Source organism: Scheffersomyces coipomensis (assembly GCF_036884675.1).
Source record: "Scheffersomyces coipomensis strain NRRL Y-17651 chromosome Unknown DFJ63scaffold_4, whole genome shotgun sequence".
Taxonomy (NCBI): Eukaryota; Fungi; Ascomycota; class Pichiomycetes; order Serinales; family Debaryomycetaceae; genus Scheffersomyces; species Scheffersomyces coipomensis.
In genome coordinates this window covers 1233430-1250894 of record NW_027042895.1, presented here as the reverse complement: position 1 = coordinate 1250894, position 17465 = coordinate 1233430, and the positions used below count along the sequence as shown (strand labels likewise).

Here is a 17465-nt window from a genome sequence, read left to right as displayed (position 1 = left end):
AGACAGACAATTTTCAATTTATTTTTAATTTTTAATTTTTTAAACAGAAAAAAAAAAAAAGAATTAAAATAAAAAAAGTCATTCTTACTCCCCACCCTCAACCCCCACCATAGTTAATTTTTAAAAACGAAAAAAAAGAAGAAGAAAAAGAAAAAAAAACAGGTATAGACAGATAAAATTATAGCCTGAGACATTTCTTTTCTATTATTTCTAATCCATTTCAGTTCCCGAGGTTAAGTTTTTATAAATATTTTATTAACAGATCAGTAATATCGATCTGTTAAGTGATATCAAGTTCACATTCGCTCCTTCCTTATCTTAGTGATTCGCTTTGGTTAACAAGCATTAATTTCTATATAAATCTACCCTCAAGTCCGGTGAAACTAGAAATTTAAATCAGTTTTTGATTTATTATTTAATTATCAAAAAGTTTATCCATCTAATCCATCCTTTAATTTCCAAGTTGAACGCCTTGACATCCTTAAATTTGTGTCACCGACAGTTATATCATCAAAAATGAGTAAAAAGGCTCAAGATCCTCCCATAAAGAAAAATGCCTTTGTGCATAAACTATATACTATGTTAAGTGACCCCAAAATAAGTCATTTGATATGGTGGTCTGATTCAGGTGAAAGTAATACTTTTGCTTTATTTCCTGGTAAAGAATTTGCTGACGCTTTAACTGGTTACTTCAAACATGGTAATGTGGCAAGTTTTGTAAGACAACTACATATGTATGGATTTCATAAAGTAAGTGAACCAACTTCAACTAGTAATATGGATAAAGATACTCCTTCCATTTGGGAATTTAAACATCTGAGTGGGAAATTCAGAAAAGGTGATGAAAGTTCCTTAATTTATATTAAAAGAAGATCAAGTTCAAATAGTTCAAGAAATAGTTATAATGGTAATCAACAAGGTCATTCTCATTCTCATCATCATGAATATGGTATGCATACTTCTTCTCCTTCTCCTTCGACCTATGATATTCATGGTCAATATTACTCAGGTCCTCCACCTCCTCAACAACCACAATCATATATCCAATATTATGGTGCAAATGGAGCTCCAATCCCACCTCCTCATCCACATATGCATACTACAGTTCAAGCCGTTCAAATCCCTCATACTTTACCACTACCAAAACATGGTGATCCTTCAGTAGTAAGTGTGCCCTATGGTTACCTGTACCCACCACAACAAGTTTACGGTTACCCACAATATGCTCCTCAAAATTCTTACATACAACAACCTCAACCTCTTTTACAGCATCAATATCCTCAACAACAGCAACAACAACAACAGTTACCACCACCACCACCCCAGATGAGACAGACTCCTCCAATCCCATTATCACCATCAACTAAAAGAAATAATTCTGATCCAGTAAATAGTACTCAAACTCCAACTACCATAAAAGTTCAACATTATTCTCCTAATTTACAATTTAGAAAAATTTGGGAAAATAATAACAGTAATCAAAACGCTCCTGGTAGACCAAGAAATCCGTCATTATTATTTGATCCATTAGCTCCAGCTCCTCCTCAAGAAAGTCAATATCTTCAACAACCACAACAGCCACGACAACATCTTACTCATATGTATCAGCCATATCAATCCCTCAGTCGACACAACTCGTCTACATCTACATACTCCAAGGAATCGTTCAGTTCTACTACGGAGTCATTAGAATCAAGACTGTCTATAAAGTTACCTCCACCATCATCAATTCATAGATCATCATCAAGTACTGTGCAATATCCAAAATCTCCAGAACCTCCTCGTGAAGAATCACCTGTACCAGTTCCAATACCAACTTCATCTGCAGCTGTTCCAAGAAGTATTCCTACTAATTTTGAAGCTTCTCCAGTACCAATAATTCAACATCCAACTTCATCTTCTTTACCCAATTCACCATCTGGTATGGATGCTAAAAGACCTTCATTATTACATGGAAATGGATCACTTCAAGACCGTTTGAGACCGTCTTTAATTGAACTTTATTATGGAAATCCTCAACAAACAAACTCAAATTCTAATTCTGCTACGACCGCTAATAACAACAACAATAATAACAATCATAATAATAGTACAGCTTCCACATCATCAAACAATAATAGAGGTAGTTTGATTCGTCCACATGATTCTATTGGTTCCCAATCATCTCATAATTCTATCTTCTCCAATCAATCATCACTTTCTTCCATATCTTCATTTCAAAGAGCTTCTTCATTTGGATCAATTTCTCATCAAGTACCTGACCAAAATGGAAAGATTTCTATTTCAGTTAGTCCTCATGATCAAGTCAGTGCAAGGACTTCAGATTTAAATCAATCTATTACTTCGAAACCTTCATCTATAATTGATCCATCTGATGTTAAATTACCTCCTTATAGAAGTTTAACTCCACCGTTGAATTCTGGTATTAAAAGTACAACACTTCAACGCCAGACTTCAATTCCAGTTATGCATAGATCGTTAACAAGCTCTCCATTATCTAAGACTTCTCATGAATCATTTGATAAATTAAAAGATAGTTTGAAGACTGATGTTAACAAAAAAGTTTCAGTTGAATCTTTATTAGATGACTCCAATGGTAAAACTGCTGATGTTAGTCCTTTGGTTAACATTGAAGAGAATGAAAGTGATAGCACAGTGGTTCCAAGTCTGGCTGATGCTGATATTAAGAGAAGAAAATTAGTCTAGAGAGGTACATGAATTTGATACGATACGATACACGCTTTTTATTTCAATAAATTTTTATCAAAAACGGTTACATTTTACTTTTTCCAATTTAACGTGTTTTACTTTTATAATTTTAAAGTTAGTTTTAAAGTCAAGAACTGTACTTTATAAGTTGTCATATTATTAAAAATAACCCAATTTCTCAAAAGAAAGACCCTCCTTTTTTAAAAACTCTGTATTATTACAAAAAATCATTTTTTTTTCCTTTATGATGTATGTATGTATTCTTTTCTATTTCTTTTAAGTTAATACTACTCTATTTACTTAATATAAAATTTTCCGTGTCATTAAATTAAATTCGTTTAATCATTAATATTAGAAAGGTCTACCTCCCTTCTTCTTGTTTTTACCGTTTAATTTGGATTCAAGAAGCATATTTGAACCTTTTTTCACTGAACGTGATTGAAGTATCTTATCGTCATCCAGATCAGAATCCTCTTCTACTTTTTTGCCCGAAGCTACATTTGATCGATTGTTGGTGTAGTTTGGTTGCCTTCTGTCTCTGAAATTGTTATTATTATTATTATTATTATTATGTTTCTGTTTTATCTTCTCTCTAGTTGAATCTCTTGTTTTATTCATTAAGGCAAGCATAGGCTTTGAAGTTACTCTATTGGCATCAGAATCCTTTTTAAGGTTCTTGAACTCCTTGTCATTGGATTTCATGAATTCTCCAATACTCAAAGTATTATCGTCGTCTTTCAATGAAGATAAACTTCCTCCATTCGGTATAATTGGTAAATTATAAAAACTATCATGAATTGAATCAGTACTTGCTGATTGAGTATTATGAGAAGCCTCTACTGGCTTTAACCAATCTAGAACCAATGAGTTGCTCTGAGACACTGCATATTGAAACCTAGCTTGAAGTTCTTCCTTCTCCTTTATTTCTTTCCTCCTACTCATTGCTAGACTCGATATTCTATATCACTTTAGTCATATACCATTCTCGTCTCTGATATCTCATCACAATTTTTTTTGTTCCGCACTAAATTTCCTCGCTATAACAAAAAAAAAAAATAAAAAATTTTAATGCCACTAATTTTATAGTTGCATAATCCACAAAGATTTCAACTAATTTTAGTAGATCATGTAACTCATAATTATTGGCAAAAAAGAAAGGACAAACTGCGCAAACCCGGAATCGAACCGGGGGCCCAACGATGGCAACGTTGGATTTTACCACTAAACCATTTGCGCTGATTTGTGTTCGGTGAAATTTGCAATTTCTTGACTTGGTGACAATTTTACACGCCAAAATTCTCCAAAAAAGTGTCACGTGATCGGATTTTACTGTATCAACAACCAAGTTCTTAGTCTGACACGTAACATATCAGGTGTAATGAAAGAAACAGAGTTGTTCTTTGATACTATAGTGTTTTATTACGTTAATGCGTACTCAAAAGCATTACTGTGGAAAGTAGAGGGAAGATACACTACAGAGTTATAAATAATTGATTTTTGCAAAAAGAACTTTATATTTAAATTAGTATGACAGTATAACTGATTTGAGACCTTAACTATGATCTAGTTGATACTGATTGATTAATATACAATGTGGATGTTTGCTGATTGACACCACAAATATCTCTATAATGAAACTTAGTTTAGCATTCAAACTGGTAAAGTGTTAACACCTGCTAATCTATCAATGGTTGGGGCTATATATGGATGATTTAATAAATCTCCAATGTAAGGAATCGATCTTAAGAATTGGACAATGGTACCAAAGAAATCTCCGAATAATCCTAATATACCGAAACTTTCTAAGATAAATCCAATAAATGCATGTTTCATTAAAATTAAAAGGATACCAACTGCAAAACATAAAGTACCTCTAAGCTTGGTTGGTCTAGTGAAAAATGTAACCGTCCTTTGAGGACCAATTATAAGTACCAATCCAATTAAGAATAAGATATTACCTAATGCTAAGAAACCTGAATCAAAAAATGTCAAGATTCCAAAAAGGAAAAAGAATATTCCACCTGCAGTGAATCCAACTCCAAATTCTACACATTAAACAGTTAGTATCATCAATTTATCTCACATTGACTCAGAATTGTATACATACTTTGTCTTTCAGATAGCCAAATCATATTGTGGTATATTTGGTTGGTGGAAATGAAGATAAGTTTATTATGTTTATTATGTTTATTTTTCTGATTAGACCTTCAGTTTTTTTCTAACTGAGTATTTTTTTCCCCTGTTTATGATGTTAAGCGCAAAAGTATCTAAGATCATCAGGTTTTTAGAGTTTATAACAATCTGCTTAACTTGCTTGATCTATATCAAAGCACTCTTTGAAGGTCAAGAAAGATATATATATAACAGAGCTTAGAGTTGCTTATGAATAACGACGAAGATGTACCGAAGTTGCCTCCTCCCACATATGAGGAGGCTATTTCCACGAACTACTCACAACCCCAGAATTCTCCACAGCCACCATTAGCATCTTCAAGACCACCAATCCCAACTCATATACAAAGAACAGACGGAGGACTGCTGTCAAGCAGCAGTTATTCTAATTATGTTCCAACACCTCCACCAAGACCAAGTTCAAGCAATTCAGCCACTCAAGATTTGTACACTGCAAATCCTAACCTACCTTTTAAATTTCCAAGAGGATTCCTTTGTCCTAAATGTAAGAATAGTGGATATAAAATAAGTAATGGGAAAATTTGTCGTGATTGCTGGAAAACATATTACTTAAAAAATAATGCCTATAATCCAAATCCCCAGCTTACTTTCCGATATCCAAAGAACTACCTTTGTGAGAAATGCTCTAATACAGGTTATAAGCATAAAAATGGTATGTCATGTCAAGATTGTTGGGAATTATTCAGTCCCAGAAATAATGTAAGATCGGGATACTCGGTACAGAGTCCTATGGATTCGTTCTTTGGTATGGGTCAATCAGCTTATCTTCGTCCTGCTCCTCAAGTGGGTCCATGGGGTTGGGGCCCTCCTGCTCCTGCTCCCCCACCGCTTCGAGTTCCTCCAGGTGATCCAAGATTGGGTGGTGTATTGTGTGGAAGATGTAGAGGATCAGGTTTAATTCATACTTTTCTTCTTGATGATGAGTTGTGTAACGTTTGTCACGGTTTAGGAAGAGTTATTCATGGTCCACCTCAAGGAGGCTATTATGTACCAGGCCAAAAGCTTGGCCCCGGTGGCCCTGGAGGCCCAGGCGGCCATCATGGTTACGGTCCTGGTCCTGGTCCTGGGCATGGGCATGGTCATGGTCATGGTAATGGTTACGGACATGATAGGAAACATCATTAATAAACATTTAAATAGAATATTTTCTTTTATATTTACATAATTGAATTCGAGCTATAAAAAGAACACTATAACTAGTTTGTAGAATTAAAACATATCACTTAATGATAATTGGATGGGTATTTAAAGTCGGTAAGTTCGTAAAAGTTTTCCTTGATATTTCTAACAGAAACGAATCTGTTTAAAATATTACCACTACCAGCTTTATCATTGGTACCGGAAGCTCTAGCACCTCCGAACCATTGTTGACCAACAACAGCACCAGTTGATTTATCATTGATATAGAAATTACCAGCAGCATATCTTAAGTTTTCTTCTGCAAGTCTAACAGCTTCACGATCTCTAGCAAAGATTGAACCAGTTAAACCATATTGGGTAACAGAGTCAATGCTCTTAATGATTTCACTATATTCTGAATCTGGATAAACGTAAACAGTTAAAATTGGACCGAAGAATTCTTTAGATAAAAATTCATGGTTTGGATTAGTGGTTTGAATTAAAGTTGGTTGAATGAAGAAACCGCTTGAGTTATCGTGAGATCCACCAACAATTACTTCTAATTCAGGATCTGATTTAGCTTGTTCTAAAGCAGCTGATAATTTGTTATATGATTGTTCATGGATGACTGGTCCCATAAAAGCATTTAAGCTTTCTGGAGCAGATGTATTGCCGATTTGAATTTGAGTAGTTGTTTCTACGAATTTTTGTTTGAATTCTGGCCAGATTGATTCAGGAACATATAATCTTGACAAAGCAGAACATTTTTGTCCTTGGTATTCGAAAGCACCTCTAACTGAAGATAAAACAGCATGGTCTAAAGAAGCACTTGAATGTATTAAGTGGAAGTTCTTACCACCAGTTTCACCAACGATTCTTGGATAGTCTCTGTACACATCAGCAGCAACATTATTAGAGATCTTAGCATATAAATTCTTGAAAACTTGAGTTGATCCTGTGAAGTGTAATGCTGCAAATTCTTTATCAGCTAAAACAATATCAGTAACTTCAACTGGATCACCAGGTATGAAGTTGACGACACCGGCAGGTAATCCAGCTTCTTCTAAAATAGAGAGCAAAACATAATTAGATAAAGCAGCAGTGGCAGAAGGTTTCCAAACAACAGTATTACCCATTAAAGCTGGAGCACCAAATAAATTGGCGGCAATTGCGGTGAAGTTGAATGGAGTAACGGCATAAACGAAACCTTCTAATGGTCTGTATTCAGCACGGTTCCAAACACCTGGACTGGTAGCAACTGGCTGTTGTTGGTATAATTCTTCGGCGTATTTGGCATTGTACTTGAAAAAATCAATTAATTCAGCAATAGAATCAATTTCAGCTTGATACACGTTCTTACCTTGGCCTAACATAGTGGCAGCGAGTAAATCATATCTATATTTAGTGGAAATCAAATCAGCTGCCTTTAAGAAAATAGCAGCTCTATCAGTCCATGGCATAGAAGCCCATTTTGCTTTAGCTGATTTGGCAGCTTCAATTGCTGATAAAACATCTTCTTGAGTAGCTTGTGAGATATTAGCTAAAACTTGAGAATGCTTAGCTGGATTGACTTGAGTTTTGGTATCAGTTCTGAATATTTTCTTACCACCAATAACTAAAGGAATTTCAGTAGCTTCGTCGGTAAATTTGGTAATTGAAGCACGTAATAAATCCCATTCCTTTTGATCTTTGAAAGAAAAGTCCTTCACAGCTTCGTTGGTTAAATTTGGTGGAACTTTAGAATGAGCAAATTGAGATGCTAATCTTACCTGTTGGGTTAAGATTGGCTTTCTAGCAACTGTAAATGATGATGAAGCAGCAGCAATTCTCAATGATCTCGAAGCAAGACGAACAGTATTCTTAGTAGTAGCTCTTAACATGATGTTTGACGATTGAATATACAATTCCTACTTTGAAAAATCAAAATAAAACCAATAAAGTTGTTTATATATATAATTGTGTTCATCATCTTAAAAATTCATGGGGTTGTACTCCATTGTCAGTAAATATCACCTTTTTTTTCAGTCTACAAACTTTTCAGCTCTATAAGGCATGAAATGGCGAGATGAATAATTTAGCGAACAATAAAAAAAAAGTCATATATTTAGAGTTAACTTAAGCGATGCGGAATCTCCACTGTTTTTGCAATCTATATAGATAGTTAGTTTAGAGATCGTTAACCTTGGTATCTAATCTATTTAGTTGTGACACAATTTCTTGTTCATTTTTGATAAAATTCGATGCATAGGCATCTAAATTGGCATTTACTGTATTAATCAGTTCATTCCATGTTTTAAGATCTGATTTAATATCATTTAAGATTTCGTCTAAATGACTCACAACATGAACGGTATTTCCAATATCACTATGAACTGCATTTAATGATTTCAATCTATTTACCACCATCGGTACTATCTTATTGATTTTATCAAATTCAGGTAGCTTCTGATATAATTCATTAATTTGCTTTTCATCTACTCTCGCTGCAGGAGTCTCTAAAATTGTGTTTACTTTCACTTCGTGTAACTTCCTTTCATTGTCATATTTAGCTATATCTAGTCGAAGAGTTGATAACTCGTCTTTGATATTGCTTATGTTATATTGTGGATTATTTACTATTCCTATTTTGAGTCGTAAATCATTTATCTTTGCACTTAAAGATTGTCTTCTTTCTGAGGTTTGTTCCAAATGTTGTATTTCTATAATCGAATCATACCCTACAAAACTTTCAACTTTTGCAAGTCTTGCTTCTAGTTCAAGAATTTCGGAGGTATCAACCAATGATGTCGACTCAGAAATTGTATTACTTATAGATTCATCCACTTTCACTTTTTCCGAAATGGCATTAAACACACTTTGGAATTTCTCATCATTGTAGTCTCCAACAGTAGCATTAGTATTTGATTCAAGTAACTCAGTCAAGCGATCCAATTGTTGACTTTCTGTCGAAGATGATGCCGGATCACTTTTCAATTCTTCAAGTTCTCTTGCAATTCTAGCAATTTTTTCATTTCTAGATTCTTCTTCGCCACTTATTAATACATATCCAGTTTGTCCGAATGCTTTATTGCTGATTGACCCCAGAAAGTCTATCTTTCCATGTTCGGATATCGTTGTTTGTGGAAACTTTTCTTTAGCAAAGTTAGCGTTCAAGCTTTCCTCTACTATATCATCATCTTTGACATTGATGACATCATCTTTAGATAACGACAAGTCTATCACACTATCATTATCAGACGTTTCAAAAAGCTCCTGTGAGTCCTGCTCTATATCAGGTAGATCTGAATATTTCTGCATTGGTTAAATCAATTCGAATATTGACTTAATTCATGTAAACCCAAAAGAATAGTAAATAAATAAATACGCGGTACAGAAAAAAATTGTAAAACAATTAATTTAAAATATTTACACTACCAACTACTACTACTATTTAGTAACTATTTCTACAACATCTTCGTCATGAATAGGATGACTTAAACCACATTTTTGAGGAGAGTGTTTGGCACTGGATCCCCATACTAATGCATATTTGAATTGATTCTTCATATCTCTGTGAATGGCATCACAAACTTCTTTAATGGATGAATTGCTTCTAACCACCATTGGATCATCCAAGTTAGGTTGAATACCTCTTCTCTTGGTATATAATCGTAAAAGATCCAACTTTCTCCATATTTCATCTTTTAAGTCTTCAATTCCTAAATCCAATTCACATGACATAACAACTGTGTTTGGTTCTCTGGCTAATCTATCACACTCTTCCAAAGAAACAGCATCAATCTTATTGTAGACATATAAACATTTAATATAGGAGATATATTGATCGTTAATAACATCGACAAAATCATCAATAGTGCATTCTTCATCTCTTATTAACACATCAGCATTATGGATCTTATAATCCTTTAATAATGCTGCCACAATCTTCTCATTTAAATGCTTTGGAGGACTGGTTGCATTCATTTTAACCCCACCAGTCTTTTTAATCTTGAGTGAAATATTTGGTTTCTCTTTATTTAACCTTATACCCATAGATTCTAATTCATTTTCTAAAATTTCTCTTTGATTTCCACTCTTTGTAGCATCAAGAACCATCAATATCAAATCGGAGGTTCTCGAAACCGCTATAACTTGTCTACCTCTACCTTTACCTTGAGCAGCAGCCTTTATAATACCTGGCAAATCGACAATTTGTACTTCTGCTCCATTATATTCAAGAATACCTCCAACTGATGTTAATGTTGTGAACTCATAATTAGCAGCTTCAGATTTAGTATTGGTCACTTTTGATAAGAACGAAGACTTACCCACCGATGGAAACCCAATCAATGATACTCTAGCATCACCAGCCTTTGCAACTTCAAACCCTTGTCCAGCACCTGAAGATCCACCACCAGCTGGTTCAAGTAACTCTCTTCTATATCTTGCTAATTTACCCTTTAATAAACCAATATGGTATTCGGTAGCCTTATTCTTCTGGGTTCTCGAAAGCTCCTCCTGAATTTGTTGAATCTTCTCTGCTATACCCATTGTTGATAGTAACTTTCAATGATATATCTATTCATCAAACTCAAGTCGTTCAAATCTAAAATACAAATTTTACTGTGCAGGGGAGATCATCTTCAGAACTGCATATTAAATAAAAAAAATTATTGTGAAGAAAAAAAAATAGAGCCCATCAGATTAACTTAACTAACTATTTCAGATATCTTGAAAGGGTTATTTAAGGGTAGGATAATGGCCAACACTGCTCCAAAAAACAATAGAAGATCAAATGGGGCTTCTATTGAAGTCTCTAAAGTGTTAGGTGCTGGTTCTTCAAAAATAAAAAAGAAGATAAGGGACATCGAAAGATTATTGAAAAAAGATAATTTACCTGCTAATGTAAGAGTAGAAAATGAAAGATCATTAAAAGCTTTAAAAGTTGAATTGGGAAATACTAAATTAAACTTAAAGGCAAAGGAAATTTCCAAAAAGTATCATATGGTTCGTTTTTTTGAAAAGAAGAAAGCCGTTAGAAAGGCAAAGCAAGCCAGAAAAGAATTTGAAGAAGTTTCGAAAGCAGGTGTTAGAAAAGAAATTAAAAAAGCCAGAAAGAAGTTAAGACATAGTGAAGTCGACTTAGCATACATAGTCTTATTTCCTAAAACTGAAAAGTATATATCGTTATATCCAAATCCAAAGGAAAATGATGAAGTTGATATGAAAAATCCAAAAGCCAAGAAAGGAATTCAATTGACTGAACAAAGAAAAAGAGAACTTATCAACCAAGCTGAAAAGCTTATAGAAGAAGATAAGCTTCCATTCTCCTTGGAAGACGTTATACAAGGTAAGACAATCAAATTGGATGAAAGAAGTCATAATGAAGTACCTACAGAAGAAATTGATGCACCTGTACAAAAAGAAGAAGAAGAGGAAGACGATTTCTTCGAATAATTAATAGAATTGTATATTAGAATGAATGTAAAGCATATTTATTAACTCAAAGTGTGTTCGTAGGAGTAAGTTATATCCATAGAATCATTAATAAGGAAAATTTTAACTTCTCTACCTTGAATATCATCTGGTATATCTAAATCACATACTACCTTACCACGATTTCCAGCTAATCTTGGACTAGCTCTCTTAATTAACAATAATTCTTCTTCTTGAGTATCTGAAACTATAGCAAACCATGATTCTCTTTGAGCCTTGGGGAAATGAGGAGCATAAACCTTGAATTCTTTATTCAATGGTGGGTTTGCATGCTGAAGTTCGATGTTTAAGGAGTCTGGACTATCTTGAGCAATAACAACTTTCCCAATTGGTAAATGAGAAGCAATTCTAACAAACTCCTTTTTGTCTCCTTCATCTTCAATTCCTAAACTTTCAGCTGTTTTAAACAATTTGCCTCTATTCATAGCCCCTAATTCCTTTAAGTCAATCTTATTTTTGTCTTCTTTTTTCCATAATTCAAGACCAGGCATCGCTGAAACTGGATCGTCATCATACCAATATCTTTGTTTTATACATTGCATCAAACTAATGAATACTAATGCCGTTTTAAAATAACCCAACTCGGAAGCAGCGTCGATAAAAGCTTGTAAAATACGTAATGCTTGATCTTGAACAGCAACCGTATCTTGAGCATAATCTGCGATTGGTAATTCTACTCTGCTAATAAATGCTTGGATCAAAAGATATGCTTTCACGTGTGGATCCCAGATAAACTCACACTCTAAATCAGATGCTGGATATCTCATCGATTGAGACATTTCCATATTGATTAATTCTTCACCATGCCTTGTTGCTAACTCGTCATACTCGGTTGCTTCACATAAATATCTCAAACAGCCTCTGAAATCTGAGTTCCGGCTTACTTTACTAAGCAAGTTTCTAATAGTTTTATGAGACATATAATAGTATGAAGATATGTTTAAAAATGGAGTTGCATACAACTGTTCTTTTCCGCCTAAAATTACACAACTTGATTCCACTAAATTGTTTATAGCGTCATCAATCAAGGAAGCCAAATACAGAGAAATACCAGCTGTACTCAAGTCTTCTATTCCATAATAAGAAGGATTGTTGTGTGCCCTTCTGTACAAAAATGTCCAAGTTAAGAAATCCATTGCCTCTTGTCTAGTAGTGATTGTACCTGCTGAAATTTCAGCACCAATATGATTATCCAAGACCTTATGTAAAGAAGACTCAACAGGAAATCCAATATTCAAGAAATGCTTATAGAATACTTTCTTTGATTCTTTGGTATAAACAATAGCTATTCCTGACGTATCAAACGCTGGACGACCAGCTCTACCCATCATTTGTAAAATATCTGTTAAATCCATATCTCTATATCCTTCTATCTTTGCATCAAAAAATTGTGTACCCTTTATGATAACTAAATGAGCAGGTAAATTAACACCCCAAGCCAAGGTAGATGTTGCTACCAAAATTTGAACTTTTCCAGCTTCAAAAAGCTTGTGAGATATTTGACGATCTGATTCCACTAAACCAGCATGATGGAGACCTATACCAAATTGTAAAGAAAGTTTTAAAGTTTCATCCTTAACTTTTTCTAAAATACCTTCAAGTTCATAATCGGAGATTTTGAGAAATCTTCTTGGGTCAGATTCCATACCACATAGATGAATCAAATCTAAAGCTGTAAGACGAGTTTGACGACGAGATGCAACGAAGATTAAAACAGGCTTCGTTGGAGAGTGTTGCTTTATAGCCATGAATGCCGGTTTATTCATAGTTTTCATTAATGGGCAAAATGCCAAATTATCAGGAAAACCATCAATATACATTTGAAGAGGAACGGGACGAACTGACAGGGGAAAGTTGAACAATCCTTCTTTAACACCCAACCAACCTGCCATATCAATAGCATTTGAAACAGCGGTTGACATACCAAGCAATCTAATCGGCTTTTTGGTTTGTGATGAAATGTAGTTCATACGACTGACAATCATTTCCAAAATTGGTCCACGATCACTTGCTAATAAATGAATTTCATCCATGATAACCAAAGAGACTTCTTGAACAAATTTTCTAGTTTGCCAATTACGTGAAATACCATCGAACTTTTCAGGAGTTGTGATAACAATATCCGCTTCCCTAACTTCTCTTGCTTCTGGAAGAGAATCACCGGTTAATTCTACCAATTTATATTTGGTGTTCTTACAGATTCTTTCTCTCCAGTCATCAACTCTTTCTCTTACTAAGGCTTTCATAGGAGCAATATAAACAATCTTTGAAGAAGGAAACTGTTTAAATGCATGCCAAATAGCCAATTCTGCTACTACAGTCTTACCTGAACCAGTTGGAGAACCAACAAATACACTTGAATTGTCGTTGTAAAGTGAATGGAAAGTCATTGTTTGCATAGGATTGAAGTAGCGAAACTTACTTGAATAGATGCTTTCGACCTCAGGATTGTGCAACGCTGTTACAGGTAAAGGCTGTAATTTCAATAAGTTGGTTCTAATGGTTTCATTTGATGGTCTGATAAGGTGTTGGAAGGTTATTGTATGAACAGTTTCCGATCCAATCCAGCCGTCCGAAATAATCCTGACAACTATTTGGGCTGGAAGAGGATCGGCCAAGGGAATCATTACATCCATTTCATGAGGGCTTCTCATTTGTCTCTTGTTTAACATGAATTTCTCAACATGTAAAAGATTAGCATCTTCAGATTCTTCAACGGTTAACCAAAACATTTGTGCTTTACCGTGATACTTTTCATCCCATACAAAGTCCGGTTCTAAATTAATATGAACTCTCATAACATGACTGGTGATAGGAAAGATTTCGGCATCAATTTCAATATAAGGAAATTTTCCCACCAACTTGTAAATTATATCACCCATCTTGTTGTTATGAACTAAGTCGCCTAATTCCCCAGACGTCATATCTCTTAATGTCTCGATAGATGGATTTTTTGCCAGGATATTTCTCATAATTTGCTCAGGTAAATCAAACTGTTTCAATGGATGTTCATATCCCCAAATTCTTCTGTCGATTGATTTACATATTGATAACATAATCTTGAGAAAAGTTCCCCAACGTCTAGTTATACCCACCAAAAACAAAGCACGACAGATTCTACTTGCGTTTTGAGAAACATAATTTGAATCCGATATTAATGATGAATCTTTAACTAATGCTTTGGAAATATAGGATTGTAACAAAATGTTTGTTTTACCAGCTGGGGTCTCTACCTCGCCAGCAATTTGACATGAGGTTTCATTCTCCAATAAATCTTTTAACTCTTTGGACTCTTCTTCTCTAAACTTAATACTATCAAATTCACTACTCATACTTATCATGGATAATACATCTGCTTCTGTTGCTCTTGGATTCAATAATTGATTAAATACCTCTATGGAATTGTTTAACAAGTAAAAATCAGATGCAATTCTACCTAAATCCTTAGATACAAGACTTCCTGAACTTTCTTCAAATATAATCATCTGTAATCCGTGTAATCTTCTAGCAGCAGCGATAATCATTTCTCGTCTCTTGTTGTGAAGTAAAGGATCTTCCTTAAGCTCTTTCCAATCAATGGCGTATGCAAACGGATTCTGTTTCATTCTTACCATCATATATGTATAACCTAACCAACGTACACCTTCATCGACATTGGTGACACTTCCCAAAGAGATTTCGGCATTTAGATTATCGATTAACTTACCACTCAATTTAGATTCTATAGGATGTTGCTGTGTTATTAAAGAAACATAATGATCCAATTTGTCACTCGTGGTACATAAAATACCCGTACCAAACTGTTCATATTGTGGTCTACCAGCACGACCAAAAATTTGGATAACATCTGATATTCCTAAATCAACAAATCCCCCTGCTTTTGAGTCATAGACTTCTGTTCCCTTTACAATAACTACCGCAGCTGGTAAATTAACACCCCAAGCTAAAGTGGCCGTACAACATAATACTTTAATTGCGCCACTTTCAAACATTTTCTCAGTTAAATTTCTGTCGGTTCTCAACATACCAGCATGATGCATTCCAAACCCATTCTGAAATAATTCTCTCATTTCCTTACTTCTATTTTTGTTAGCAACATCTCGACTAAACTTTTCATAACTTTCGTTATCAGATGTGTCAAATAATGATAAATCATGATGACTCTGGGCCAATTCTACATATGTTCTGGCTGTTTTGACTGTATCTTTTCTAGAATGTACGAATACCATGACTTGTAAACCTTGCCTGACATACTCAATTAATTTATCATATGATACTTTATCAATATTCTCTCTAGCTTGTCTAGAACCAGCTTTTCCCCTTACACCTAATAATTGTTGTTCTAAAGGAACAGGTCGAAAGCTTGAATCAAAATAAAACATCCCAATCGATCTATTGACTCCTAAAAAGTCGGCCACATCCATATAATTTGGTAATGTTGCAGAAAGACCAACAACTCTAATCATCAGTTGGGTACTTTCAACTTGCCTTAAAGTACGTGCAACCAAAGTTTCAATCACAGAACCTCTATCTTCATGTAATAAATGCACTTCATCTATAATTAACAATTTTACCTTTGACACTAACTCATTATCACCACCCAGTTTTCTTGTTACAACATCCCATTTCTCAGGAGTCGTAACAATAATTTGTGTGGTTAAAATTTCCAGTCTAGTCAATTGCATATCACCAGTAAGTTCCTTGACGGTTATTCCTAACCATTGTAATTTCTTACTATACTTTTCAACAATTTCAGCAGCCAATGCCTTTAATGGAGCTACGTAAACTATCTTAAATTCATTGTAATCAATGTCAATCAAAGTATTGTCGCTATCAGCTTCAGCTTGTTCATTCGAATATTGCTTTATTGTATTTAGAATCGTTAATAATGCAACATCAGTTTTACCAGCACCAGTAGGTGCACATACCAACATATTTTCATTAGTATTGTATGCAACTGGGAATACTAAACTTTGCATTTTATTTAACGATTTATAATTTCGGAATGTACCTTGACATAAGAAGTCCAACTGGTTAATTCTCACAAGTTGACTATCTGTGATCCATCTATTCTGTTCTTTGGTTGAATGAGGTATAATAATTTCTTCATAAGTGGCATGCGATTCTCTAGTTGTACCAATTGGTAAGGCATACTTTTTACCTGTAATGGAAAGCATACCACCACCTGCATCTTCTACTTTATACACATGAGGATATCGCTGAAGAGAACTTTTTGGAAGTATTTTCTGATTCTTAGCTTGTTCTTTATTATCAAGTAACATTTGAACTCTTTGTTCGGTAGTTAAGAGACCATAATCATTATTCGTTTCATTTGAATTCCTTAATGATTCTTGGTTTCGTATAATATCTGATATGAGTTCGAACTCTTCAAATCCTAAAATATCAAATAATGCAGATTGAAGTTCTTCTTCACTAGAATTTTCCACTAATGAAGCCTTTATCATATTGAAAATATCATCAGGTTGTTGATTACGAAGTAGACTGATCTTTTCACACTCTTCTATAATATTTTCCACATGGTCATCGTCTGACTCCGACAAGTCACCGCCAATATCGATATCATCTATAATATCCGGTGAAATTGCTCTGAATTGATCTAAAATACTACCAATTGTTATACTTCTTGATTTCTCTGAATCAATCTTAGGAAGCTTTTGACCTTCTATCGGGATATCGAAATTGTCCAAAATTTCAATCATGGGCTGCATTGCCTGCATGAATGACTTTGTAGAGTCCACCGTATATGTCGCCATTGTAGTACAACTCTTATTATAATTGAATTGTCAATAAAAACATTTAAACAGATCAATTTCCAATACAGTTTTAAAATAAAAAATTATCTTAGTCATAATCTTAATCACGTGAGTAATCATGTGATTATTTTTAAATTTTTTTTTGGTTGGAAAGAAACTTTTGATGAGATGAGAAATAGTAAAAAAAATTATTTG

The 17465-nt window shown here is 34.2% G+C and overlaps 9 protein-coding genes and 1 non-coding gene across 10 annotated transcripts; 3 read left to right on the top strand and 7 right to left on the bottom strand. All coding sequences in view use genetic code 12, as the record gives it.

The window, feature by feature from the left end:
* Positions 1-516: 516 nt before the first annotated feature.
* On the top strand, positions 517-2706 carry SFL2 (Sfl2p; the record flags this gene model as incomplete). Its single annotated transcript, XM_064908281.1, has 1 exon — positions 517-2706. One exon carries the CDS (start codon positions 517-519, stop codon positions 2704-2706), a length of 2190 nt encoding a protein of 729 aa, XP_064761887.1.
* Positions 2707-2967: 261 nt separating this feature from the next.
* DFJ63DRAFT_319355 (uncharacterized protein) lies at positions 2968-3806 on the bottom strand. Its single transcript, XM_064907051.1, has one exon. It carries the CDS (start codon positions 3649-3651, stop codon positions 3061-3063), a length of 591 nt encoding a protein of 196 aa, XP_064761886.1. The 5' UTR covers positions 3652-3806; the 3' UTR covers positions 2968-3060.
* A 68-nt stretch (positions 3807-3874) lies between these two features.
* Positions 3875-3945, bottom strand: DFJ63DRAFT_t87. Its single transcript has one exon. It is a non-coding gene; the product is annotated as a tRNA-Gly (tRNA).
* Positions 3946-4359: 414 nt separating this feature from the next.
* DFJ63DRAFT_335855 (uncharacterized protein) lies at positions 4360-4841 on the bottom strand (the record flags this gene model as incomplete). The annotated part of the gene is made up of 2 exons (XM_064908280.1): positions 4360-4754; positions 4817-4841. The coding sequence occupies 2 exons, from the start codon at positions 4839-4841 to the stop codon at positions 4360-4362; spliced, it is 420 nt and encodes a 139-aa protein (XP_064761885.1).
* A 125-nt stretch (positions 4842-4966) lies between these two features.
* On the top strand, positions 4967-6116 carry DFJ63DRAFT_162173 (uncharacterized protein). The gene has a single exon (XM_064903661.1). The coding sequence runs from the start codon at positions 5092-5094 to the stop codon at positions 6025-6027; it is 936 nt and encodes a 311-aa protein (XP_064761884.1). The 5' UTR covers positions 4967-5091; the 3' UTR covers positions 6028-6116.
* Positions 6117-6125: 9 nt separating this feature from the next.
* PUT2 (1-pyrroline-5-carboxylate dehydrogenase) lies at positions 6126-7901 on the bottom strand (the record flags this gene model as incomplete). The annotated part of the gene is made up of 1 exon (XM_064905091.1): positions 6126-7901. One exon carries the CDS (start codon positions 7899-7901, stop codon positions 6126-6128), a length of 1776 nt encoding a protein of 591 aa, XP_064761883.1.
* A 286-nt stretch (positions 7902-8187) lies between these two features.
* Positions 8188-9318, bottom strand: DFJ63DRAFT_313666 (uncharacterized protein; the record flags this gene model as incomplete). The annotated part of the gene is made up of 1 exon (XM_064906210.1): positions 8188-9318. One exon carries the CDS (start codon positions 9316-9318, stop codon positions 8188-8190), a length of 1131 nt encoding a protein of 376 aa, XP_064761882.1.
* Positions 9319-9447: 129 nt separating this feature from the next.
* On the bottom strand, positions 9448-10551 carry DFJ63DRAFT_322966 (uncharacterized protein; the record flags this gene model as incomplete). The annotated part of the gene is made up of 1 exon (XM_064907477.1): positions 9448-10551. The coding sequence occupies one exon, from the start codon at positions 10549-10551 to the stop codon at positions 9448-9450; it is 1104 nt and encodes a 367-aa protein (XP_064761881.1).
* A 207-nt stretch (positions 10552-10758) lies between these two features.
* DFJ63DRAFT_287842 (uncharacterized protein) lies at positions 10759-11457 on the top strand (the record flags this gene model as incomplete). Its single annotated transcript, XM_064905097.1, has 1 exon — positions 10759-11457. The coding sequence occupies one exon, from the start codon at positions 10759-10761 to the stop codon at positions 11455-11457; it is 699 nt and encodes a 232-aa protein (XP_064761880.1).
* A 41-nt stretch (positions 11458-11498) lies between these two features.
* On the bottom strand, positions 11499-17394 carry DFJ63DRAFT_325532 (putative RNA helicase; the record flags this gene model as incomplete). Its single annotated transcript, XM_064907598.1, has 2 exons — positions 17063-17394; positions 11499-17017 (listed from the first exon to the last, which is right to left on the bottom strand). Exons 1-2 carry the CDS (start codon positions 17268-17270, stop codon positions 11499-11501), a joined length of 5727 nt encoding a protein of 1908 aa, XP_064761879.1. The 5' UTR covers positions 17271-17394.
* Between the last annotated feature and the right edge of the window lie 71 nt (positions 17395-17465).